Source organism: Oryza brachyantha, chromosome 5 (genome assembly GCF_000231095.2).
Source record: "Oryza brachyantha chromosome 5, ObraRS2, whole genome shotgun sequence".
Classification (NCBI taxonomy): domain Eukaryota; kingdom Viridiplantae; phylum Streptophyta; class Magnoliopsida; order Poales; family Poaceae; genus Oryza; species Oryza brachyantha.
Window position 1 is genome coordinate 7895295 of NC_023167.2, and position 27699 is coordinate 7922993.

Below are 27699 nucleotides of genomic sequence, written 5' to 3' on the forward strand. Positions count from 1 at the left end.
TCGTGGGGATTCCCAGCTCATGGTCAACCAAGTCATGAACGAGTGGACCTGCGTCGGCGAAAACATGTAGGCATACTGATAGGAGGTACGCAAGCTGGAGAATAAATTCGACGGGCTCAAGCTAGTCCACATCCCGCGGCACAACAATGAAGCCGCCGACAAACTAGCAAACCTCATTGGAGCACCTCATTGAGCCCACAGTGAAAAAGGCTGACCCAGAGGAGCCGAGTGGAAGGACCGAAGTAAGCCTAGAAGACAACCCAGCAGTCGGCTGGGGAGCACGACACCGACGACCACATGGTCACAACTGTCACGGAAGACTAGAGAGGATACCCTTATTAAATTTCTGACAGAAGAAGAGCTTTCGACTGAATAAGCAGAAGCCGAACGCACCAAGCACCGAAGCTACTGCTACCTAGTCTCAAACAGAGAACTCCTGTGTCGAAGTGCAATTGGCATCGCCATGCGTTGTGTACTCACCGACGAAGGGAAGATCTTGCAATCGGTCCACTCGGGGCTCTGCGGCAACCATGCCTCCGCACAGATACCAGTTGGGAAAGTCTATAGGAAGGGTTTCTTCTATCCGACTATTGTCTCGGACGCTCACGAACTGGTCAGAAAATGCGAAGGATGCCAATTCTTTGCAAGGCAAACACACATGCCGGCTAAAGTGCTACAGACGATCCAAATTTCTTGGTCGTTCGCTGATTGAATACTAGACATTGCCGGCCCCTTCAAGCGGGCCCTAGGAGGTTTCACTCACCTGTTCATCGCCGTCGACAAATTCACTAAGTGGATTGTGACCAAGTCAGTCGCTACAATCGACTCCGCACATGCGAGGCACTTCATACAAAATATTATGTACCATTTCAGCATCCTGAACTGTATCATTACAGACAACGATAGACATTTATTTCTGGAGTTTTTTAGGATTTCTGCAAGGAGCATTGAATCCAGATCTCTTCTGTAGCACATCTAAAAAGCAACGGTCAAGTCGAGAGGGCCAATGGTATGATGTCAACAAAAATAGAAATATGAAGAATGGAATTGGGGTTGAGGTGATGGTGCTCAAGCTTGTAAAATTCAAGCAGACCAAGGAAGGAGGAAACAGGAAGGCTAAATCCTCGCTCGAAGAAAGAGGAAAAGATGATCTCGTCAGAGCGGGGAGTGGGGAACGGCTAACCTGCGACCGGATGCCACCCAACTATGGTCTGTGCCGACAGCAACCGAGCTGATGTTAGCAACGCCACCTCTCGATTCCTGGAGGTCGATTTTTCCCATGCTGCAAGCGGCAACTCTTGACCGGTATCTTGAGGAGAAGCCATTCGAAGACCCACACCCAAAACTATTCGCTAAGGTCGATAGTGGAGTTTGGTGGTGGGGATGTTGTTGGAGGCGGAAGCAAGGTAGCTGAGTGAGAGTAGCGGGATTGGGTTGCAAGGGAGGAAATTGTGGTGGGGTCAAAGAAAGAGAGACGGCGGGGTGAACAAGAAAAGAGAAGGGTAAGACGAAGTGATTGCAGTGTGTATAACTAGGTTGCGCCGGCTTCAAGGGCCGAACGGTTAGAAGTGATTTGGGCGCAACAACCAACAACGGTTCATACTTCTACATAACCATCTAGAAAAGAGTGGGGGGTGCTGGAGGACGCCAATGTTAAATACTTCCCACACAATGTCCAATATTTTGAATGGCAGAACATCAATGAACAATAATACCACTGTCTTCACTTTGATACCCTGAACCTAATAAACATTGCAGAGAAAAATCATTAATAATCTCCACAATATAATTGATAAATGTTTAAGCTATTGCAATTTGTGTACAAGGTGATTAAATTAAAGCAACAAAACTTAGATGACATAGGTTATCCTAACAAATACTCCATCCGCCTTTTTACTTATTTGATGTTGTTGACTTTTGTGTCTACCTTGACCATTCATCTTATTCAAAAAAATTATAAAATTATAAATTATTTTATTATGATTTGATTTATTAGTAAAAAGACGACGTTAAGCATGACTTATAATTTTAGTGTTTACACAAAAAATTTGAATAAGACAAACAGTCAAATGCAAATCAAAAATCAATTGTATGAAATAAAAGAAACGTAGGGAGTAGTTTAATTATAACAAATATAGAACAAGAAAGAAACTTTGTCCACATCGCATAGTCAGTAACAAATTAATAATGGTGGCTACTCTCCCCATGGTTAGAATCTCTTTATTCATATAGAACTTGGCATCCTTCAATCAAGATTTGCAGTATGTCAAGAACCAAAAAGAAGTTGAGCCCATGTTGTCACTTCGGAAATCCTATTTGTGCAAATAAATCACTCCAAGATAATGTAAAATCATGAACTATAGGAGGAAGCCATGGTCCTGTCAAAAAGTGCAGCCTCTTGATCATCTCGACAGCCTCCGCTGGTGGGTGTTGTTGGTGAGGTAAGGTTTTGGGGGAGGAAGAGCGAGCGTCTCCCTGGAATTTTGACATTTTGGTCCTTTCAAAAAATTTATTTTACAAATAGATCATTGAAAAAACTTATTTTAGAGATGGACCTTTTGACGGTGCCAACGTCGCTAGCGTGCTCCTTCAACAGGATGGCATGCTTCTTTCTAAAGGTAAACTCATGTTACCCTTAAACGTGGGGATGGAAACTAGGTATACACATGGTTTAGGTACACTAGTGGTGCACCACGTCATGTACCAAGAACAACAAATGTAGTTAATTAAGGTAACTATGAATGGTAGTGCACCTTTGATTCATAGAGATATTAATGAATCTAGACACATATATAAAACATAATAATTGATTTTGTAGATTAATGATCCCCCTAGGTTGGGCCAGCCGATTTTATAATGGGACCAAAATGGTTTCAGTACGGTAGAAATTTCTGTCACCTCTTTGGCGCACATGAAAGGACAGAACCCCGACAGAGCATCTAGTATTCTTGAATGCTAACATGCATCCAAGGGAACTGAGAAAACTGAAGGTGGAGAGTTGTAGGTATCCTGAAATCAAGAAAGGAATTGAAAAAAAAAATACCACCAAAGGATTTCTAGAATATGTACAAACCATTCACCGCTTAGGATTCCATAAGCTAGCAATACTTTGGATATTTTTTCAGTTTTACAATAACCCACAAGAGAAGTGGCAGTAGTTCCAAATTTACAGTTCCAGCAGTGAATATTGTTTTTTTGATCAAAAGACAGTAGCAGTGAATACTGTTTACAACTGACCATTCTTGCAACAAGTAGGACAAACCTTGCACGTCGAGCCAGTGATGAGAGGATCCCATCTTTCTCTACCATAAAAGGATTCATAAGATTCGTCCCCAGCCTGTGGAAGAAGTAACCATGTAAGTTACGGCGATCATTATTCAACTTATCTTATATTGACCTTTGGTGGGTTCATTATAAGGCTAGCAAGTATTTGGCCGGAGAAGTTGGAACACAGGTTTACTGATGCCAACATGTAAATTTGTTCCCTTACATGGTTACTTCCATATAGCCTCCTCGTTTTCCACATTCTCCATAGTAACCTAATTGTACAAACAGTAAGTTTTACCGCATCCTTGGAGATGTACATAAAATAACTGAAGAACTTAATTAACTGAATGGGATGATACCAAGGGAAGATCATCATCAGTGTATCCCATTGATTGTGCAATCTTTGTGAAAGAATGGAATTGCTGGTCTTCGACATATATGTTTTCTTGGTACAACTGCCAGGGAACGAATCAACAAGCAACTTACAAGACCTACCAAACTCACAGAAAATGGTCAAATAGCTCACTAAAACTGAAATGTTCAAGCCTTCAAGTACAAGGGGTTCTGGACTCACCTCATCTGAAAGAAGAACAAGTCCATTTTTGCAGAATTTGACAATTTTCTTTTGATTTTCCTCAGCAAGAACCTGATGAAAGTAGAAGAGCCATAAGTAATCACTCCAAGAACATGATTTTTGAGAAGGGGGGAGGTTGCTTCATAAACTATATATTCATTGTGTTCCAGTCTTCCAGCAGACAGAATTGACTTCTCATAAATCGTTATGCAAGATATCGGCCTTTTGTAAATGTATGACAACTTAATAAGTCATACCTGTCCAGTTGGGTTTCGTGGATTTATAACAAGAAGTGCTCTAACAGTGATACCCTTAGACTGAGCCTACTACTCCAATTGTTTCTTAAGCTTGTCAACCTCCAGTCCCCAACCTGTCTCTTCATCAACAAAATAAGGAACCTGAAATCATATCTGTCCAGAATTGACTTTTCATAAAAAAAAGTTGTTCAGCAACATAGGAAACCCAACTAGACAGGTATCACTGTTCGAGCACTTGTTATAAAAGAGGCTGGGGCGCGCCTAAGTGTAGTTTAATGTAAGTAATCTTTATACATAGTAGTAGTTATGTACATTCAAGGCACATTTTTTAATATAAACTTAAAGAACAAAAAATAAAATTAACGCTACATGCAAAATCTAGGTTGTAACACCGAGCCATGTTCATGCACTGAATTTAGAAACATTACGACGACATATTTATCCACTGAATTCAAATACACTCCAAGCATGTGCATAAATAAATTTGGATTTTACAAATACATGCATTCCAACTCTAATTTAAGTTCAAATGGTCTATGTACATCGAATAATACAAATTCAATATAAAGTTATAAAACATAAATTCTAAACTTGAACTATAATAAACTGTGTGCACAATGTATGTTCTTCATATGCTTGTCTAAGTTCTGGTCCAGACAGAATTCAGATATCACAAGGACAAGTTCAAGAACTAATATGGCAAATGCTGAAACAATAATCCAGGAGATGTTCATACATTGATATTTATGACATAAGAAGGGTTTGTACACTAATGTAGCAGCTGCTAAAACAATAATCTGAATGACCAATATAAGACGCCAAATACATAAAATGAATTCAGCAGTTGTTGGCAGCAATTTAGTTTTAGCCTATGAATGACTGAACACCATGAATCAAATAGTAGGTTTGAGGTCTCCAGCATATAAAAAATCAAAAAAATTTCATCCAAATGGTAGGAAGATATATAACTTTTTTTTAAAAAAAGGAAATTTGGAGTACACACAACATGAGATTTGACATGCTGTTTTTGCATAGAGGAAACAATACATATAATTTGGCAAGCAAACAACAATCAAATAATCCAAATAGTTAAAATTTGTCATGAATTATTTTTTTATTGTAGAACCAAATAATTTATAAGGAAAAGATGATTTTTGTTCAATACTTTTACATGTTGGCACGTAATGCAAGAGGCTACGGTCAGACACTAAAGTTTGAAAGGTCTTCATCTACCAGACAGTTTTTGGTTGGAGCGAACGGAGTCTGATAATTTTCCATGCTATATCATCCATCATACCGCTCTTGTGCTGCTGCTCTGGCTGCATCGGAAGCCTCACGTGGATAGGCAAATCTGGAGCAACAGGGCAAGGAGGACAAGGTATCTCACCGGATAAGATATCCCAAAGACGTTGCCCGCGCATATGAAGATGCATGTGCTGAGCCCAATGACTGTAGTTGACACCATCGAAAAGAACCGGGCAACGAGGAACAGACACCGTGCCAGATAAAGACGACATCATCGGAGATGAACAAGTGACGGCAAGAGCGCAAAGGAGTAAGCGGCAGCAAGCAAAGGAAGAAAAAAAATCATCCTCTTTTTTTTTAACTCGTCACAGTACGCTGCTCTGGAAAAGCAGCAGAGCTCAAGTGTTTTTTTTTACCCTTTCACCTTTTTACCTCCCAATCCATATCTGGAGGGAGCTAGCGATGGCTGGGGAAGAGCGAGTGGGGAAGAGCGACGTGAGGGTGGCGACCGGCCAGCAGCGACCGGCGATGACTGACGGTGACCGGCGACGGCCGGCGGTGACCAGCGGCGACCGGCGACGACCAGTGACAGCCAGCGACAAAGGCTGGCGACCGGCAACGGCCAGCGACAAAGACCGGTGACCAGCGATGGCCAGCGACGAAGGTTGCCGACGTCCTGCGGTGAAGGGCGACAAGATCGGCAACGAAGAACAGCGACGACATGCGGCGAAGAGCAGCGACGACACAGCAAGAAGACGAACAGAGATCAACTATCTTTGACAAGGGGCTAGATCATGAGGATGTGATGGCTTCAAGGCAAAGAAACCAAATCATCCTTGATGAAGATCCAGCAACAAGAAATCAAGGAGAGTTTTGCTAGAGATGAGATGAACTAGCTCTGATACCATGTTAGGAATAGCACTTGTATTCAAGTGAGGGCAATGTACCCAAATATATACATGTACAAGAGAATTCCAAAAGGTGGAAAAGAGGTATATATATATCTTACAATTATAACCCGTAGAATACCCTTCAGAAACAAACAATAGCCTTAACATCATTAGTATAAGAGTTTAACCTCCAGAATTGGTTATTTCCAATTTTACTATACTTGGAGCAGAAATGACTCAATGATGTGTCAACTCTTTAAGTGACTGAGATGGTATCTCCCCTCCGTGAATATATCAATGCTATATGCATAGGACCTCTAGTGGTGGGAGATTAGAGCCATCTTGTTAAGATCAAAGCTGTCGTTATCCTCATGTCATTCAATCCTGATTATCTGAGCTTTGGCACAACAAGCCATAGCTTTGGCACAAATAGCACTTGTATCACTATTATCCCCAAAAGCACCAATTTTGATATTCATTTTCTCTTTTAAAGGAAATAATTGTATCAAGTATCAATATGTACATTTGGATGGCAGTCCCTCCTTTGCTGCTGCCACCTCTTCACTTGCTCTGTTTATTTAAATACCCAAGGTGTGATGCCTTCAAAAATGAATACTACGAAGCGAATAATGAGGTTGATACAGATTGTCAGTCCCTTTTCAATAGATATCATAGAAAGGGGTACTTACCTGCCTACCAATTTCTTCCACAATTTCCATTTGTGATGCCTTTTTAATGGACAAATGGATGGAATCCAGCTCATTAACAATTGTGGAGTTTGCGCTGCTTCTGCACCCTTCACCATTTTGTTTCGTCAACACTTGCAATCCAAAACAAGGCAAGGTAAACGAACAAAACAAGGGGGAAAACTACATTAGGGAATTGTTAAGATTGATTATAAGGAAGGGAAAACATATTATCTTCAGTTAACTGACAGACCTACTGTATTGAAATACAATCAGGACCAACTCAATGGGTGCCCGTTACTATGTCCCTGTTCAGCTACAGGGTTTACTAAAATGGAACAATGGAAGTAAAATCCATCTGTTACATTAGCATCACACAAAGAGGTAGACCGGTTTCACAGCCTTCTGTTGAGTCTTTAAAAAACATCGCAGAAAGCTTGATTAGAATACTGCCAGGAAATATCTGCTCTTTTGTGAATTGTCATGAACGATTTATACAATACTTATGTCAGCATACATAGCTTTCTCACAAGGTTTTTGATTGAAGGTATACCTACCAATTCCAGCACTGATGTTGGTTTTCCCAGTTCCTGTTTATTGCAATATATGATATCCATTAATGTAGTTATATACGTATATATTTATATGATATCAATGTGAGTTTGCCCAGAAAAATCTGAAATTATCAAGACAGCCACATGCAAAGAGAGATGGGCCCTGAGCCCCTCAGTTGCTGTGAAAATTGCAATGTCACACGAACAGTAGAGAAAAAAGGATCTGTTGCAAAGCCATCAGAACTAAATAGCCTACCAAAATAATCACGTGTTTTACTCCTAAGTTTTTTCTGAACCAGGTTGAATTATTGCTGGAAACAGAGCCATCATAATGTACCTTCTTGGATTTCGTATCCCTCAAAGCATTTGTCAGGAGTTTCTCCAGTTTCTCTAGCTGATTAGCATCCGACTCGTCAGCATTGTTTTGAACAGACCTGCGGATTTCCTAGAATTATTAGATTTCTGTTGAACAGAGCCAATAAAGAATTGATACACGTTTTCATAATTCATGAGTGTTACCAGGAAGACCTTGTAATTGTTTGTTCTTAACACCAGTGAAAAAAAAACAAGCACATGAACCGTTACTACATCAACAAACAATGCTGTAATCTGTAAATCAAAATATAATGATTCCCCCTCAACAAAGCCAACAATGATTCCCCCAAAACCCAATCTTTAGCCTGCAAATATGACCTAGGGAAAAAACTGAACAACGAGATTCACACACTCGGAGAACAAAGCCAGCAAATGTTCCGTCAATTTACCCGAAATGCAGGCAATACCCACCTAAATACACTCCAAGAAACCAGAAGACAGCCACGCTGTGTAGAACACCACAAAAGATCTGGCCTTTCCCACCCAGCTGGAGTCAACGACGCCAAATTCACCAAAGCAGTGCCCAACCGGAGCCAAATCACCGCACAGTCCAGTCCAGATCAAGCCGCATTGGGCTGTAGCTCGTCACCCTCGCCGGTAAGCTCCCGAAGCGGTGTGGGCCGCAGCCGCGGGCAAGGAAGTAGCGCGGCGCGACGGCTGACGAGGGAGAGGCGCAACGGTGGCGGCGTGAGAGAGCAGCGCGTGGCTACGGGTAGAGGGAGGTGGCCTATATGCGATGCGACGTGGTTAATTACGGTGAGGTGGATAGACGTGGATAGACGTGGCTGTGAGGTGACCTGTTAATTACGGTGTTAATTCAAAGGTTAATCCAACTTACGACATAGACCGTTAGATGTATGGATCCGACGGTTAATAAATAATTGCACGCCAGCCAGGATTCGAACTCAAGACCTCTGGCTCTGATGCCATGTTTAAGTTGCATGCACCAGCCAGTTGCACTCAAAAGCTTAACCTCACAGGAAAAGAGGGGCAATTTCATGGTATCAGAGCAAACCTGAGAATTTGCGTGTTGCAATTGCACACCACGCCGCGACGCTGCCATCGCCGGAGCTCTGCCGCCTCCTTTGCACAGTCGTCGCCGCCGCCGGAGCCGAGCGCCAGCCAGTTGCACCCAAAAGCATAAGTTAATGGGAAAGAAGGGCAATTCACTTTATACACTGCAACACCCCCTCACGCGTGGAATATTGCAGTGGGTTGCAATTATTTTAATAATTGCGCGCTAGCCAGGATTCGAACTCGAGACCTCTGGCTCTGAAACCATGTTAAGTTGCATGTAGCAGCCAGTTCCACTCAAAAGCATAACCTCATAGGGAAAGATGGGCAATTCATGGTATCAGAGCAAACCTGAGAATTTGCGTGTTGCAATTGCACGCCACGCCGCGATGCTGCCATCGCCAGACCTCTGCCCCCTCCTTTGCACGGTCGTCGACGCCGTCGGAGCTGAGCGCCACCTCTGCTGCCATCGCTGCCGGGGCCAAGGGCAGCCGCCTCTGTGGTCGCCGAGCACTGCCGACGCCATCGGCTCCTTTGGCCTGGTCACCGCCCGAGGACGAGCGTCGGGCCACCGCCGGAGCTGTCGCCGACGACCGCCACCGCCTCTACGGCCACCCACCATCTGGCAGATCTAGATCTGGATCTGACTAGTTAGACTATTTAAAAACCGGTTCGGCTAAAAAAACCTCTACGCTCTCGTCATCGCCATGGCTCCTTCGCAAGTTTCTAGTGGCGTTGCTCTTCTCCGTTGTCTAGTGCTTTTCAATGGCACCAACTTTCGCGATTGGGTTCCTCGTCTTCGGATTCATGTGTGGCCTGCGTCTTTGGGAGTTTTTGACTAGTGATCTTCTTTGTCCAACCCATCCTACTCCTCCGCAGCCTATGCTTCCACAAGAGCCTATTCTTCTGAAGAATGCTAGTACTGACCAGAAGATGGAATTTACATGTTTGCTTAAGGAATATGATGCGTTTGCATGCTGAATATGATGATCGCTTGGCCACTTATGACTCGGCATATGCAGCCTACAGGACATGGATTAAGGAGGATGCTCGTGCTACTGCCATTCTTGTTGCTAGTATGGAGGATCGGATTCTGCTGATATTGTTGAGCTCGAGTATACGCATCAAATGTGGACTTTTCTTCCTGAGAACTAAGCCCTCTGGACAGTCCACAAATCTTGTTATTCGCCACGAGTAGTTGGTTCATCAAGGAGATAGTACAGTGGATGATTTCTATGCTCAGATTTATGCTATTTGGCGCCAAAAGGATGCTCTTGAGCTACGTCGTACCTACGACTTCTTAACTCGTCTTCGTGCAGAGTTTGAGCCCCTTCGTGCTCAGCTACTTGCTCGTCACTTGTGTCTCTTTGTTGGATGCTCTTGCTGAGATTCGTAATGAGACTCGTCTTTGTGATGCGGGCCTCTTACAACACTCTTCTATGTTGGTTGCTCGTTCTTCGTCTTCTCGTTCTACACCTCTACCAGTGGTAACTACATCTGGGAAGCCTTCTTTTGACACTAAAGGAGGGAGTGGTCTTCATTGCAGGTGTTGCGACAAAGACGGCCATGTGGAATCCTATTGTTTTAAAAAGAGGAAGGACTAGAAATCTCGTGCTCGTCGTTCTTCACACGCTTCTGATGGTTCTAGTACTAAAGATTTTGAGTTCTACTGGATCTGATGCGCAGGAGATTCTCAGGCTACTCGGTCGCCTCGTCGCCTCTTCTTCACCAGGAGCTGTTGGTTCAATGACTCAACCTTCTATACTACCAGGTTCTGCTGCTGCTTCTCAGTCTTCTATTACGGGTTCCTCTCCTGAACAAGGTAGTTGTCCTTGGACTCTTCATTCTGGTACTTCTTTGCATATGACTCCCCATCGTGCCTTTCTTCCATGGGTGTTGCACCCAAAAGCCCAAGCTGATAGGGAAAGACGGGCAATTCACTTTATACACTCCAACAAGGATATCTAACTCTATTCAGGAAGTCATATGCCATTAGCTTAATGTCCGCACCTGTAACTGCTACCAGATTAAGTGATGATTGCAGGTGAATAGTTTAAATTTCCTTCGTACTCCCTTTGTCCCAAAACAAATCAATTTTCCTTCGTACTCCCTCTGTCTTATTTAAAAAATATACGATTAATATTTTTGTTTTTATTAGATGATAAAACATGAATAATACTTTGTGTGACTAATTTTTTTTAAATTTCTTGAAAATTTTTCAAATAAGACAGATAGTCAACTTGACACGAAAACCGAAAGGTTGCCTTTTTCAAGGACGATTATGTGCCTTTTGTGACTGCGGATTAAGTGATAACTAGCAAGCTTAACAGCCTTCTTTCCTGCGCTGTCACACCTTTTGTTATCATGAGGAGTTTTGGAAATCAATCTTGAAAGATATATTGTTCTGAAGTCAAAAGCCTAGACCATTCGTGGATATGATCATCATGACATTTTAGCTTATAAAGAAATGGTCTGAGATGTCATGGACACTCAAGGCCTGCCATGTGCAACTAACATGTTTGAATGCGGAAGTGTGAAAGATCAACACTACATCGCAACTAATCTAACTCCAGCAAAAAGAAAGCAGCAAGAATTTATTGTGACAGAGATGCTCATATCGTTGCACGGGCAAATATCATACAACAAAACAGAGCAACAACGAATAAACTACAAGTGTTAGGTTTGAGCAAATTACCCCATCCGATGCAAGAATGATGAACTGGTCCTTTTCTGTGGGAGACCAATGGAAGAACTCCGGCACTGGTATGACCGCGTAATCTTTCAGGCAAAAGTCCCCGAACATCACGCCATCACTAGGCCTAGTGCATCGTCGAACGACAACCAGACCCTTGGCACCTTCGGCTCGTCATGTAGAGCAAACACCCTGCCCCTACACTTCTTAATCCGCTCTGCCTCGCCTGCAATCACAACCAGCAGAATAAGCGCAAGAACTCCTAAAACTAAATTATCGGCAAGCAGAAGCAGGGGAGAGGCATACTAGGGACATCCAGGTTAAGAACAACGATGAGCTGCATGGCGACCATGCCGGTCGCCTCCCTGGAGGCGAGCACGACACACGACTCCCCAATGTTGGCCTTGTAGAGATCTGAGGCCTACATGCAGAAATCAGTACATACTCCATAATAGGTGTGCATTTTGACCAGCAAACATAACACATTAGCTAAGAAAATGCACCTGAGCTGGTTTTCCTAGTATATGAACCTCGCAGCAAGAGGCCCTGAACGAAGTCTTCAGTCTCTATAGCAAACAATTCTACATATAATTTACAGTAATTAGTTATGTATATAAGAAAAGTATGCATGCCAAAAGAACAATATTCATTATGAACAATTTCGTGAGGAAATGGTACCCATGACACTTGGCATCCTTGTAGACACCAAAAAAAAACGACCAATTCATCATGCAGAAACATCCACAGTTCTTTGGCTGGTCTTGGTTGTTTTAATAGCCACAAATTTATAAGACGAAAAGTATAAGTACATTACTATCTGTTATTTAAGAACTTAAGAACATTTGAAGGTTGGATGTGGATGCCACTAAACATTTGAATGTTGCACATATGGAGTATGTGCAGGAAATGAGGATGTAACTTCCCGTCATCAAGCAATAGAGAATAATAATTTCCTCAAAATAGATTGACTGTATGTGATACAAATTTCTAAGTTGCGAAGAGACCAGAGAAATTATAAAGGCTGAAAGAGTGGCTTTGCAGTTCACGACCTGCAAAAATATCAGTTGATTCATAGTTCAGAGAGTGGAATCGAATTAAGTATACAACGTACAAAGAATTGATATTCCTTGTTACGACAAAAGAGTTCTTGATTACTATAGTACTTCAGAAATAAATGGAAGTAATGATAATTCTACCTACCTGCCATCATATTTCTTTCATATCATATACTCCTAGTGCCAATATTAAAGTGGCCATTTTTTGGAAAGTGCAAAATTTGTTGTTACTTAAAAAAATCAATTTGTCAACAATATTAATTCAGTCAATGCATTTGCTAACCAATATATATGGGTGTACCCCGTAGTACGTTTAGGCAGTTGAAAAACACACAAAGACCATTGTTGCTTGAACTTAATTGAACAAATACATGCCATTTGGCTACAGTAATTTGAAGGAATTCCTTAGGTTAGCTAGAGAACAGTGATAGAACAATAGTTTACAAATTTGTTTAAGCAAAATAACTGAGAAACTTAAAAGTCCTAACAGGCAACACACAACCCTCTTGTCAGAAAAATAGAGATCTAGAACAAAGAAATTCCAGATGAACTTTAGGCCAGTGCCAATTAATAGAAACCAACACTAATTGGTGAAGCCAGTTAATTTCAGAAGAATTTACCTGGGTTATGTTACAATAAGGACGATGACTCTATTCTCAAGTAGCACCGATTTTTACTGTTCTTTCCCACCGTCGAGCATCCATATCAAACCATCATCAGTGCATGGACTTAACTAAGCAAAAGAACAAATAACACAACAATCAAATTAGAGTTCAAGCGTTCAACTACTATACTTTAGAAAAAAATCAATTGAGAAACTCATTGTCAACCATCATCAAAACATAAGTTTGCACAAAACATGAGGATCTGGAGTAGCATTTGTAGACTAGTGGAGAGATTTGGGTAGGGATTAGGGCTGTAAGACCAAAAAAGTGGAGTGTTAGAACCATGAACGATTATTGTGATTTACTAAAATAATGGCTTAGTATAATAGGGTGTAATGTGATAAAAACAAGCTAAGGTACCCCAGATGCATATTCAAGTTGGCCCTACTTTGCTAATAGACAGATTAAGAAATGTGATTTTTAGGTCAAATCCTACGAGCTTGAGGCTAGGGGAATCAAAAGGGTGTAGGCTTTGTTCTACTGTAACAAAAACCGGGTTTTAGTTGTTATTCCATGGGTTAATAGGTATACATGCATGTATCCCTTTCCCCTTTTTTTTTAAAAAAAAAGTTTAAGGTTTCTTTGCATTTAAGAGAGAATATAGATGTAGCTTTCTTATTTATGCATGCACCACTGATATAAATACAAAGCATGGACAACATGTTACCTCATTGACATGTCATGCTCTGATGCTATTATTTGACACTTTCTCCTCTAATCCCTATTTCATCGGCATTCAATACCATCATTATCCACAAAAAGGAAGTAATAAAGCTACTATTCCAAAGATAATCAAAATTAAATCAGGCAAAATTGAGAAAGAACTGTGTTTCTTTGTATATAAAGACCAGGTGAACCAAGGTATAAGAGATGAAAATGAGAAAAAATTGCTTTTGCTATTAGAGCCATGACATATCACTTAATATTCCATTGACTTCCATAGTTGAATAACCAGTCAAACATTTTAAGGTGAGTTGTTCATCAACTCACCCTTTCAGGGACAATGGCCCAATCTCCGCAACGTAATTCAGAATATTAAGATGCATCATCATATAAATCACACATCAAGAATTCTGATCAATTGGTACAGTCAAGAAAAATGAACTATATGCATAATCGTCAGGAGTATTTTGCAAACCTGGACAGATGCACATGGGAATGAAAAATTCTTGGAAGCAGTTAAGTGGTCTCTCAGGATGAAGCAAACAATAACCTGAGCATAATATGCCGAAGAATCCAGAGTTTTGGTTGTATGCAATCCTGACATCAACACACATTTATATCTTTCAGCCAGAGTACAGAAACAATTTTTGGTTGTCCTACAATCCATCGTATTGCAAGATGAAAGCCAGTAAGGGTAAATTTAGAAACCCAAGTTGAGTGGAGATGCGACTAACCATTACAGTCCAATATTTTTTTGTGAAAGATGAATACACACAAGAGAAGAAAGCATCCTGTGTTGATTTTTATCATACCCCATCCGCATTATTAATTGAGAAAGCCACACCAAGCCCTTCAAAAACCATAAACATTTAACTCCACTTGTTAAGCTCCATCTGTCACTGATTTCATAATATTGCTAGTTGAATGCACAAAAATATTTGCTGAAAAGGAAATGAGCATATGTGCAGTAAGCTCCCCTCTATGTTTAGGGTAACAGTCAAATTAATGAGAGATATGTGCTGAAAAGGGAAAAGAATCAGATAGGTGCCGCGCTTTTTTGTTCAAAATGGAATGAGCATATGTGCAGTTACAGTATGATACCTTTGGTGGTATTTGACATTTTCTGAGACAACCAACATAATCGGTAACAACACTTGAGCTCCTGCTGGATGCTTCCTGCAACATGAATACAAGGTTGGTAATGATATCTGATTTAGAAGTTGATAACTCTACTGAATTATTCTGCAGTCAAACATACATATAGCGCTGCTCCAACAACTTAAACGTACCATAGGGGCCTATCAGATTAACCCAATCAACATTTCATTAAAAAAAACTATGAACAAAATGACACATGAACCTATTAACAAAACTGATGACAGGCAGTCAATTGGTATGTGAAAAATATTACCATGTACTAAAATACTACATAACATATTTCAGTCACACAAATCTAACGTATTGGTTAATTGGAAGGAACAAATGTTACCTTTGGAAGCAAAGGCAAACTTTGTGAAAACAACGGAACTAAAGTTAGATGTTTTCTGAAATTGAAAATTAAAATTCTACTTTCATACATTAAATTAACCAAATAAATTATTTGTGCAGAAAGAAACAGTGGATTGCACTTTCATACATTAATTGAACCAAATAAATTATTTGTGCAATCTCAAGAATCCAATCAAAATAAATGATAAACTAGATAGTAACACATTTTGCATATATAAATGTAGAGCATCTACTATCGTCTGTATCATAATTACAATCAGACGACATGCTAAAAATAGTGTAGGCTGAATAATGGAAGTGACTTGACACACTCACAAAGTCAAACCATAAGCTAAGCATGTTACAACTCTTGAAATAGTGATTTTAGCAAAAATAGATTTCATATAACTACCTGGTAGAGCTTGGATAGGCAATATATTGATGATAGGACACTACCCCCGGTCCCTGTCAAAAAAGGCCAATTTTTAAGGATGAGCCTAGACACACATACATCCAAATACATCAGAAATTGCTTCTATTTCTACGAGTATAATGAAGTGAAAATTCTAGCAACTTGAAGAGTCCAACAACAAAACTAGATGATTGGCTAGAGACAACATTACCTTTTTCTCATCAGAATGTACAGCATCTTCTCTCTATCCTTGGCCAATAACCACAATTCATGAAAATTCATGAGCATGAAAATTTTAGCATAATGTCGATGAGAAAAGGTTATAATAAATCGGATTAGTGGGCACGAAAAAATGGCCACATATATCTTGTATATTGTAAAATTGTGCTTGAGATAACTTCCATTTATTTTCTGGTAGGTATTAAAACTTTTAGATAGCTGGCACACCTTCATTTTGCTTTGAACCTCTTCCTACCAGATTAAGAACAAAGAAAAGAAAGAATATGAATATGTATTTCTAACCGGAAATGGAGAACCATAGTTATGCTATGCAATGTGATGACTTCTTTTAGAACTAGTGTTGCTAGCAATACTTAGTCAAGTCAACCAACAATGCCCACCAAGAAAATGCCATGGGAATACAACTACTATAGTTATTTATTAAAAAGGAATTAAACACATACCCACTAGTTTGTATTTAGGGGATGTTTGGTGCAAGATCTAGTGCAACTTTATGTTGGCAGCTTCATGTACCTGTTGTAAGCTCGAATTGAATCCATGGTGTGTGATAAGAAACATAAAAGAAAGAAAATGTTCATCACAATTAGCTTAAAAAGAAAAAAAATCAGTTTGAACAATATGCAAGTAACAAGCTACTTGGTTGTGAATTTCTAAAGCAAATCGGCAAACTAACTTCAAGTGGGCAGGTATCACAAGGCATGTGTTTTTTTCTCGAAAACACAAGAGAATAGCGTTTCATTATATTAAAGAGGAGTAAACAAAGAAAAAAGTACGAATAAAAATACAAAATAGGATTGGCTCCATTGAAGACGCAGTCATTGCGGTGCTTCCAAATCTCCCAAGCTACTAGGATAACCAAGGCATGTGTGTTTTGGTCAGCAAACATAAGAAATCAGCAAAGGCATACCTAGTTCACAATCTACTGACTGATTCCTCTTCCTAACTTCAAAGGAGAAAATGTATCAAACATCATAAATAAATCAATTTGCACTATTCCACTGCATAAAAACCACACTATATGTTCTTTCCGGTTGCAGACCTTCAAATATACGACTAATATTGACACTGCAGCTATACTGATGAACACGTCATCAGAGCTACTATAGATTCCCTTACTGTCTAGCAAGCTGAAAGTTGTGACAAAACAACACAAGAAAACGAAAAAGCTTTTTAAGTGTAGAGATTATTAAAGGTAGGTGTAGATCCCCTTCCCTAAGGTCCTGTCTTGTAGCTCAAGATCTATGTTTTTCATAATGATACCATATGTCTAGGTACTCTTAGACAGTCTCTCGTAATCTAGGGTATGAACTTCACTATTTATTTCTACATCTTTATATTGATAATAACAATGATTATTTTCTCCTAGGTGTTCAAAGCATATATATATATGTGTGTGTGTAAAACAAAGTTAAATTTGTATGATGTTCATCTTTTACTCCTCATTGCTTTTTGGGTAATTATCAGAATTAGGCTATTAGCCATGATGTATAATGTTCATGCATTCGTACATTTATCACATAGGCACATAGGCAAATGTGATTAGTTTGTTAATTCCAGAAATTTGATAACAATTTAAAATTTTATCAGTTGCCAAAATACTTCAAGGAGATCTCTTGGCTATTCTCAGGGGCGGAGCTAGAGCAAACAAAGAGGGCGTGCCTAGCTTTTTTATCTATAGCCGCATATATAATTGTATAACCAAAATATGTTTAGTAAATGGGTTTCCATTGACTATAATTATATAAATATAACATCTCTAAATGATGACAAATATGAAAAAAGTGGATTAGAAGTTAGAAATTACATACCAATGTTTTGAGAAATTCTAATGATGTTGATACTATCTCGTGCTTTTCTTTTGAGAAATTTCTCCATTGCAATTTGCAAAGCAACCAGTTTCAATTTTTAATATATAGAGCAAATAAAATAGTTTCTTCATTCTTTGTATAGAAAATTAGAAACCGAGAGAATATCTCACCTAGTTGGCTACTGCCTAGTTCGCTTGAGACTTGAGACCAGTGGTCCAGCTGTGAGCTGGCCAGGGCGTCGTACCGTCTTCCGTCGGCCGTGTTACGTCTGCGTGGATATGATTTTATTTTCAGTTATCATTTTAGCAAGATAGCTAAGCAAGTGACAGAGGCACATAGCTAGAGTGCCAGATAGTGCAGTAAAAACAGTGCTATATTTATTTTCAGTTTAGGGTTGAGGGTTAGTTATACAACACACTCTGAACCCAAGTTCTTCATCACCACATAAAAGAAGGAAAAAGAACGAATTACACCAATAACTCAATCCGGAGTAGTTTTGGGTGGCGCACCCAATAGTCAGTCCGCTAAAACTATTTTATAAACTAGGGCCCGCATGTTAGATCTCCATCAACCTCCCACTCAACCACCTCCATCACCTGTCCTGCTCCACCGCCAGCCCTCTCCGGGTGAGCTTTGGTTCCACCACTAGCAATCCCCAACGCAGTGACCAGAGGGTATAGAGACCAATTTGGATGTATGTGTTTCAGTACAAGTATTTGTGGCGCAGAAAATGTTGAGGCCTGAGCAGATATGAATGGAAAATTTCAAAAAAGAAGGTTGATGTCTTTCTTGGTAAAAAATGGAAACATTCAAAACTACAAGATTAGAAAATGGGCCTTGGTTATACACGATACCATCCCTAAGCATACGTAGATTAGGAGTTCATGTTATCGTGGAGGGGCAAAGAAAACCAGGATAGGTACAGTAGATATTAACAATTGGCTAACAAAAATAGATCACACATATAATCCAGAAGTGCATGTGCAAGAATAATGGGCTACTTCTTCTCAAGTATAGCTGGTGAGATACAAAGATATATAACATCAAAGAATTGCACGGGTTGATATAACAACAAATTTTCCCCCTTTGAGTAGCATGGACATTTCTATGCTGAAATGTTTTATGTTATATAATCAAAAGGAAATATCAACATGCCATGCGGTATATACATTTCTACTTTTACTAGCACAATGCCCGTGCTTCGCCACAGGACAAAAAGAACCATTCCATTTAGATTTTTATTAAAATATATGGGATGTACGTGTATATGCCAAGTGTCATGTGTACACAATTTAACGGACAATCAAATCGCATAAAAAGATAATCCCTATGTATTTTGATAAATAATGACGTTAACTTTTTTTACATGTTTGACCCTTCGTTTATTCAAAAACTTATATAATTATGGTTTGATTTTTATGAATAGATTTATTACTAAAATAAAGTACATACAGATTTATAATAAATAGAGTAAGAAACCAGGAAAACAAGATGAAATAAAATGGATGACCTAACTATGTTGACATGTTGATGATATGGGTCATGTGGCTAAACCGTCTATACAACTCCGCCCGATCCCAGGGGCTAAAATGCAAAAAAAATCTAAAGAGAAGGGGTTTTGAAACATGCTCGTACTAATTTCCAGTATTCGGCCAAATCACAACGTTGTATTAAGTCACGGTTAATAACCTAAATTGGAGGATAGTCAAAATGGACAAGGTAGCAAGTAGAGAAGAAGAAATATCAGCATATTACAACAATAATGTTGGTTTTTGCTAAGAAATTCAATTCAGGCATTACCATACAAAACTATTGATGCTAGTACAATTAAAAGGTCGGGCAATTCGGGAGAAAAATTATCACAGAACTTATCATCGGAACTTAATAAAATGAATATATTGGGTAACTTAAATGATGAAAGATATGGAACATATAAGTATATAATCAACCTAATACATCACCTAAGAGCTAGAGATTTGCAAACAAAAAAGAGTCAATAATATGGTAGACATACCTTCTCCACGGCTGGCATTTGATAACATGAACCAATTCTCACCTAATAGACATTTTCTGAAGATACTGATCAGTGCAAAAAAAATCAGTAACATGGACCAAATCACAAGGGAAAGGAAATACTGACGCTGGTAAAGTGCTATTCGTCTCTCCTCTGAAAATTTCTTCGAGAGTATGATCATAACTTCCTCAAATTAGCATAAAGTACTAACTATTGCTCAAAAAAGGGCCTCTCCTATAGTAAAGCTAGTCACTGAAACAAAAGAAACATTTTTAAGAAAAGTCAAAGATCTACTAATATCTCAAGTTATAGATTAGTAGTGCATAGAGACAGAATAGCTATTGCAAAATGGGGCGTTCAGCACCTTCATCCTTGATGAATGCAATAGATTCTTAAACTAATGCTGTAGACCAACGAAATATAACTTCAATAGAAAAGCAGCAAATAGTGTGTAAAAACATGAAGCAAACATACCAACACGGTTCTGGAGAATAGCTATTATCCCAAGTTGAATTTGAGATTTCCAAATCGTGGAAGGCACTAATCTGAAAGCATCATGAACTAGCTTGGTATTCCAACAACAAAAATAAAAGGAGGGAGTTAACAAAATCCATTAGAAATAAATAATTAAACTTCACGATTAACAGAATCCAAACTTCAGATGGGAAAGAAAGGAAGGAGGTAACTCGTATAGATTCCTTTTGGAACAGAAGGGCCGTAAGCATGTGCAGTGATTCAAATTTACATGTGGTATGAAGAACAACAAAAAGTCTAGCAAGTGAAGTCACCGGAACTAAAACGAAATTGCTGGTCAAACCACCAGCTTAGGGTTGTTGGGATGTGAACGTGTGTTCGCTGCTACTGATAAGTGAAGGAACCACCAGTGAGCTACCTAGAATTCCTTGCCCCCATAGAATGCGCTGGCATTTGGCAAACCCCTAAACAACAAGCGCATATTAGCAGCATCTCACATGCAAATAACATGCGAGGAGAATTGATGATTTGTGTATCGTGAAGACCGACCTAAGATTGAATATCATGTATGGGCATACTTGCACTTAAGGTGTTTGTATTTCTGGGGTTCTCTGTTGAGAAGGGAATGAATATTGGACGTCGCATAAGCCGAAATCACACAGAAATATGCTGCTGCTCGATGATGTTTGTAACATGTGGATATCTATCAGACCTGTCCACCTCCTGTAACCTGCAAACCAGTACCACAAGTAGTAATGTTTAATATCTTTCACATTGATAGCAAGTCAAATGAGAGCTCTGCTCTTTTTTTTTTCAGTTTATGTTAGGATGAGCCTATTTGCTTAATAGAGCGGGACGCCACGGAGCCTCCACAGCCAGCAAGGAAGGCATCAACTCCCTCCGGCGTCGCCCGACTCCCCGCCGCCGAGCTCGCTGGAGAAGCGGAGGGGCCACTTTGCGGGGAGCCGCCATACCGGACCGGCCAAGAGAGACAGCAACCCCTTCCCACTGAGCTTGCCAGAGAAGCGGAGGGGCAGCTCTCACAGGCTGCCATGGGGCCGCCACAGCCGGCCAAGGGGGGCAGCATCAACATGGAGGCATGCGCATAGTCTATGAATCTAATAGCACTCTTTTTTGTCACGAGAAGTCCAGGTTCATGGATGTTTGCTTCCTATGCAAAGAAATACACATGGAAATAAAGGAAGCAACAGACGTGTAACCACAAATTCAGTGTTAAACTAAAATGGTAGGGAATCAGCAAAAACATACCTAATCATTTTTCCTTCTATTACTCGTGATTAGGTGGAAAATTTACAAGCGTGTTGGCAGACATCTATCGAACAAAACAAAGAATATGAAGAATGAACTCACTTATTTGCACGAAAAAAAGAGTATTCAATAATTCCAAATTTCTGACCTGCCGAAATCTAGTACCCCATTAGCGATCAGTCATTTGCATCCCAATGAGCAACAGGAAGAACCAAAAAAGCACGCGCTGAAGCAAAAAACAAATGTCATTACGACTCCGCACCCCGCAATTGCCTCATTAATGTAAACTTACATCTCTCTTTACGTGATTGTACCTACATCCGGTCCCCGTCTGCACAGGCCAAGTGGTAATACAAGCCAAAACATACCTGAACCGCAATTTTACGATGTTTTCAACTGGCAGAGAAGGTTACTGGAGATGCCCTTGTTGTTGGAAGGTTAGCACGCTCCACTGCTTGTGCTTTCATGTTGAGGTCCCCATCTGATGGTGTTCCAAATTTCTAAGGACAATTCTTGCAAAGACTTTGGCTTCGACGGAAGTGGTTGTGGTAGTGTTTTATGACTAGTATGCCCTGCTACCTTGTGGCCATTAAATTTGTTTACAGAAAACAGTCAGATAACAATAAGTTAATGTGTAACATCATGCAGGAAGCTGATGAGCGTAAAAGAATCATAAAGGATCCAAATCAGTTGTTCCAGCAGCCTTTGTTTCGTTCCGTTCACGGTGGGGAGCGGCTGTTTTATGCTCAAACACAGCAAACCAGTAATCCAACTGTCTGGTTGACTGAATGGGCTCCAGAACCTCGTGATGTTTACTGGAATAATCTATCCATTCCATTTGTGTCCCTCACAGTTCGGAGGTTGATGGTTGATAATTGCTGTGGCATTCTTCTTCCTCAACTTTTTCTAATATCATTCCAAAAGCATTTGTACAATCTCTTGCAAGCCTTGAAGGAATAGAAAAGGCGCTTCCATTTCTGAAACCCTTAATTGATATGTAAGTGTTCCTTCATATGTTTATTATTTATATTATTATGGCATTTCCATGGTTTAATTTATCCTATAATTAGTTGGGTTATATTACGCATATGGTTATGTTCTGCGTATTCTGTTGAAATATCCTGATAGGTCTTGTTGACTATTATGCAGTCCTTCCATCAAATCATTCATCCAAGGATTTCTTCCTAGAATTGCTTTGAAGGTCTTCCTTATATTGCTTCCAACTATACTGATGTTTATGTCTAAGTTTGAGGGATTAATATCACAGTCATCCCTGGAGCGAAGAACTGCAGCTAAATATTATATCTTCTTGTTCTTCAATGTATTTTTTGGAAGCATCATTACAGGGTCTGCTTTAGAGCAGCTTAAGGCGTACCTTCATCAGTCAGCAAATGAGTAAGTCCTATGCCACCACATCGACTGACTTGAAGATTGAGATGTCACTTTGTTCATGAGCAGGCAAATATATGACAAGTGCTTAACGTTGTTTTGATCAGACCTGTGGATTATATATCCAGGAGCTGCTTTTTGTTTGAATATTAGACACATAGGCTTAATCAAATATTTTTGAGAATATGCAACCACATATCTTTTGTGTTAATAAAGGAAGGTGAACTTTGACAACGAACAGCAGAACTATTTATGAAAGGAGAAAAGCAGAAGACAGAACAAAGTGAAAACAGAGCCTGTTAGCAATAATCGAATATTCCAAGCAGCCAGTTATGATATATATTCTTATGAAATAAAACATGCGTGCTGGTGGCTCAAATGACACAATGAACTCATGTCATATTGGTTCCTAAGCTATCTTAGAAATAGATGTTTCTTTTCATTAGAGTGAGTATCATTATTTAATCTGACTCATGGGGAACTTATATTTTAGATACAAATAACAATATTGTGGTGCTAAAGAGGCAAAAGGGTGGCAATTTGTCGATAGGCTAACTCTCTAGGTGCAGAGATTTTGGCATCAAGGCCAACGCCAAAGCATGGGTCTGACATCGCTTTGCACTTTACACTATAGCTATTTACCTCCTGGAAACTTAGATAATGTTTTTGCTTGTATGCACTGATGTTTATGTTTATGTTGTACTGTTTGCCTGTGCTTTTGACAACTAATTCCTCACATTACTTGATTGAAATCAAACAATGATTATGATTTGCAGTGAGTCTAAATCACTTCCTTTGCAGAATACCGAGAACGATCGGTGTAGCCATTCCAATGAGGGCCACTTTTTTCATAGCACATGTACTGGTTGACGGTTGGACTGGTATAGCTGGTGAAATACTGAGATTGAAGGCTCTTTTATTCTTCCATTTGAAGAACTTTTTCTTGGTGAAGACTGAAAAGGACAGAGAAGAGGAGATGGATCCTGGTAGTATCTATTTTGATTCATGTGAACCACGAATACAACTATATTTCTTACTAGGCCTTGTCTATGCTGTGGCGACACCATTATTGCTTCCTTTCATATTGGTATTATTAGGGCTGGCATGTGTTGTCTACTGACACCAGGTAAGGACCCTGTAGTTACTTCCGAGAATTTTTTGTGTTAACTGATGGTCAAATATGATGGTAAAACTGTGTTGTACTTTTTAGCATGGCTGACTATGTCACTGTGTGTGTGTTTGTGAGAGAGAGGGAGAGAGCAAGGTATGTATGGTGCCTTATTCAAAGAAGAGAACAATGATGTTGCGCATTTCATAATGTCTATACTACAGAGTTAAACAACAATTGAGATCTTATGCATGCACAATAAAGGAAAATGTTGGTTCTCAATTGATAGGACTCTTCCAAAAATTAAGATGGTATGGAAGGAAAGAAACGAACCTGAAGGAGAGCAAAGGCGGGACAAGCATGGAGAACTGATGCAGGATTCCAAAGCATGGCAACAAATCTAGCAATCTCAGCACCACTGGAGGAAAGTAAAGGGCTATATTAGTACTACATTCCTCTTATGTTGTCAGCAGCACTAAAAGAAGTAAAGGATTACATTCCTCTTAGCTATAGTAATACCATGGCAGAAGGGACAAGTATGATTGTTAAAATGTTTCATGTACTCTGACTAAAGCTAATCTTTATTAGTGTAAAGTCAAACCTGCATCTCAGCTGTCCAGCTTCTTGTATAAACACCGCATCAGGAATCTGAGATAGTGCTTCTGAGGCTGAGGAGGTGGAAGCCACAGTAAAAACTTGTGAGTCTAAAAATGTCAGAACAAAAGTCTGTATGCTTCAGAATCATTCTCCTAGCTCCCTCAACATTAACACTCTTGGAACTGCCATCTGACGATGTCCTGACCAATGCAACCTCATCCATCCTATCAGTTAAGAAAATTCAGTTTAGATTGCAAGTTTTTTTATTAAGATAATTTTGCACATCAGCAATGGCCCTATGCACTACAAAATAGTTAATCTTCATAATTAGCCTCAAAGCGGAAAGCACTGCACATTACACTCAGGCAAAGGTATATCATAAAAAACATGAATAGCTAGAATTTTGAAGATAAAACTACTCGCTCAATTGCCCTTCTAGAATAATTGTGTGCTATTAGCATGTTTGTAGAGTTGTTGTCCTAATCTAAATCAAACTAATGAAATACACGAAAATTCAAAAGCAAGGCAAACAGATAAAACAATCAGTTTGAGATCTCGCAATCAAGCAGCGAAGCATTTTGCATTCCAGATTCCAGTGAAAAGGTTGACAGTGTCACTGTCATAGTAGCATCCATAGTAATACAACAGAGGAACTGAACTGAGCTGATGTCAGGGGACAGTTAGCTCACTCCGGATCAAATAAGCTTGATGTCGCAGAGCACCGAGGAGGCATAGGAGTCCTCTGCCACGTGGGACTCATAGGGCCAGATCCTCCCATGTAGTCACGTCATCAGGTCGACATCGTGGGTGATCCCCCATGCCAGTTGCAGCGACGTGAGCACGTGCGTGTTGATGAACCCTACCAGCACAATCGACATGATTCATCCCCAAAAATTCCAGTGGGGAAACCAGGGAAGAGCTGAAATTGACCAAGCGTTCGCACCACCAACTGGGAAGAAGGATGCAGCCGACAAGGTCAATGGTCCCCGCAGTAGGGGTAGGCCGCGAGAACGTAGCCCGAGGGCCTCACGAACACGACGCAGTTCCCGGTGACCGCGATGACGCCATCACGGAAGACGCGGAACCCGCCGTCGATGGTGACGACGACCCCATCTTGGAGCACAGTGACTTCATCAGCCACCGCCACCGCCATATCTCGCGCTATCCTCATCCCTTCATGGATTCCTTGCCCGAGGCAGTTGAGGAGCTCTGCCCACATCGACGGAAATAGCCACCAAAAGAATTGTCTCAGTGCTGTCGTGGATGGTATTAGGATCAGCGAAATGCCCTTGGGCGGCGGACTCCTTGTCCCCACCCTTCTCGGCGTCCCCGCCGACGACAGCCTCACGCTTCGCCTCCCTCCTCCGCCACCAAAGCATCACATGGATCTTGGGGTGTGGTCAAGACCTCGAAGGACGCCGTCAGATCCAGAAATGACGGTAGTGCCCACGGCAGAGCTCCTCGACCTCCTCAGCAACGCATCTCTGGCGAGCATCTCTGATGCAGCCATGAGGATTTCTGAGGGTGCCAGCGTCGAGGATCGAGGAGTGCGCTCAAAGCCCAGCGAGAGGCGATCCGGAGAAATGGCGGATGAGATTGAGCTAACCTTGGGGATCCGCTCGTGCTTAGGCGGAGACAGGAGGTGATCACATCGAGAGAGCCAGCGGATCCAAAACTTTCTGCATTTGCGTGGGAGCAGCTGGATGGATGGGTGGGTGGGTGGGTAGGTGGGTGTGAGCTGGATCGTGGACATGGCGCGAGCATCCAGCGTAGCAATCCCGTCCACCAATGATGGATCTGACGGCCGAGGAAAAAACGACGACATGGCCGACCCCTCCACCCGCCTAGGCCGACAGCTTTAAAGGATATATAGAAACAAATTACATGCAGAAAGGAACAGTGGAGTGCAGCTTCTAGCAAACTCAAGAGAAGAGAGTCAAAGTAAATTATAAACTATTAGTGATACATTTTTCAAATCAGAATGTAGAGCATCTACCCTTCTCTCTGTATCAAAATTCCCATGAGGTGAGTTGCTCAAAATAACAAGTCAAGATTCATCAAACCCTCACAAAAAATAGTACAAGTTGAATAACAAGACTGGCTTGACTGATTCACAAAGTTCACAAAGTAACAAACATAGTAAATAGGTCATTTGCTTTGTCCAACATCAACCCATGACCTATCACTTACACGCATGCCAAGCTACAACAAATATTTTGCGCAGAGCACGAGTATGGCATGGGTGATGTAGTTTTTGGAATTAAGAATTGTCGCAGTTCTAGAATACAATAATGTCAGATTGTTGTTTATTCATCTTGCTCCCACATTAACTGTGCGAAAGAGGAACACTGACATCATCTTTACTGGTCATTTCAATTGGAATTTCATTGCATTTATTCAAAGTTTGTATACGGCAGAGTAAAAAGATTGATAGATCTCGATTCTAAGAAACTATGATTAAAATGTAGGAGTAACCAATTCCGACCTAGACAAACTGAATTTACATTTGGATCAGTAAAAGGAACTACATACTTCATAAAAGGTGTGCATTTTGACCAGCAAACTTAAGACAATAGCGAAGGAAATGCACCTGAGCTGGTTTTCCTGGTATATGAACCTTGCAGCAAGAGGCCCTGAACGAAGTCTTCAGACTCTAGCAAACAATTATACATATAATTTCTAGTAATTAGTTCTATATATAAGAAAAATATGCGTGCCAAAAGAAGAATATCCATTATGAACAATTTCGTGAGGAAATGGAACCCATGACACTTGGCATCCTTGTAGACACCGAGAAAAAACAGGCAATTCGTCATGCAGAAACATCCACAGTTCTTTGACTGGTCTTGTTTGCTTTAACAGCTGCAAATTTACAAGACGCAAAGTATAAGTACATTACCGTCCGTTATTTAAGAACTTAAGAACATTTGAAGGTTGGATGTGGATGCCACTAGAAATAAGCC

The 27699-nt window shown here is 40.4% G+C and overlaps 1 protein-coding gene and 1 long non-coding RNA gene across 17 annotated transcripts; both read right to left on the bottom strand.

The window, feature by feature from the left end:
* Positions 1 to 3015: 3015 nt before the first annotated feature.
* On the bottom strand, positions 3016 to 4527 carry LOC102707679. Of its 2 annotated transcripts, none has more exons than XR_001550224.2 (5): positions 4099 to 4527; positions 3842 to 3913; positions 3627 to 3722; positions 3491 to 3539; positions 3016 to 3337 (listed from the first exon to the last, which is right to left on the bottom strand). XR_001550224.2 is itself a non-coding variant. In XM_040524543.1 (5 exons), the coding sequence occupies exons 2-5, from the start codon at positions 3865 to 3867 to the stop codon at positions 3227 to 3229; spliced, it is 318 nt and encodes a 105-aa protein (XP_040380477.1). In that variant the 5' UTR covers positions 3868 to 3913; positions 4099 to 4527; the 3' UTR covers positions 3016 to 3226. The 2 variants fall into 2 exon arrangements, 1 of the variants encoding a protein (XP_040380477.1); XM_040524543.1 differs by having other exon boundaries at positions 3627 to 3758.
* Positions 4528 to 5819: 1292 nt separating this feature from the next.
* LOC102721734 lies at positions 5820 to 27586 on the bottom strand. 15 transcript variants are annotated; one of them, XR_005811911.1, is made up of 24 exons: positions 27327 to 27586; positions 24741 to 24960; positions 24473 to 24557; positions 22011 to 22221; positions 21791 to 21868; positions 21643 to 21706; positions 20923 to 21544; positions 20374 to 20837; positions 20026 to 20151; positions 19900 to 19955; positions 18056 to 18153; positions 16049 to 16590; positions 15838 to 15890; positions 15039 to 15113; positions 14672 to 14787; positions 14413 to 14534; positions 13942 to 13995; positions 13230 to 13342; positions 12233 to 12603; positions 12058 to 12135; positions 11861 to 11975; positions 11558 to 11780; positions 7811 to 7907; positions 5820 to 7053 (listed from the first exon to the last, which is right to left on the bottom strand). It is a non-coding gene; the product is annotated as an uncharacterized LOC102721734 (long non-coding RNA). The 15 variants fall into 15 exon arrangements; XR_001550216.2 differs by having other exon boundaries at positions 13230 to 14534; positions 16049 to 16081; positions 16521 to 16590; XR_005811912.1 differs by lacking the exon at positions 13942 to 13995.
* Between the last annotated feature and the right edge of the window lie 113 nt (positions 27587 to 27699).

Excerpts from the sequence above, each read along its gene's own strand:
- LOC102707679 (XM_040524543.1), bottom strand. The coding sequence starts at position 3,867 with ATGGACTTGTTCTTCTTTCAGATGAG. Across the intron at positions 3,540-3,626 it reads CTGATGATGATCTTCCCTTG|GTTACTATGGAGAATGTGGA; the intron begins GTATCATCCCAT and ends TTGTACAATTAG. Across the intron at positions 3,338-3,490 it reads GGCTATATGGAAGTAACCAT|GCTGGGGACGAATCTTATGA; the intron begins GTAAGGGAACAA and ends CTTCTTCCACAG.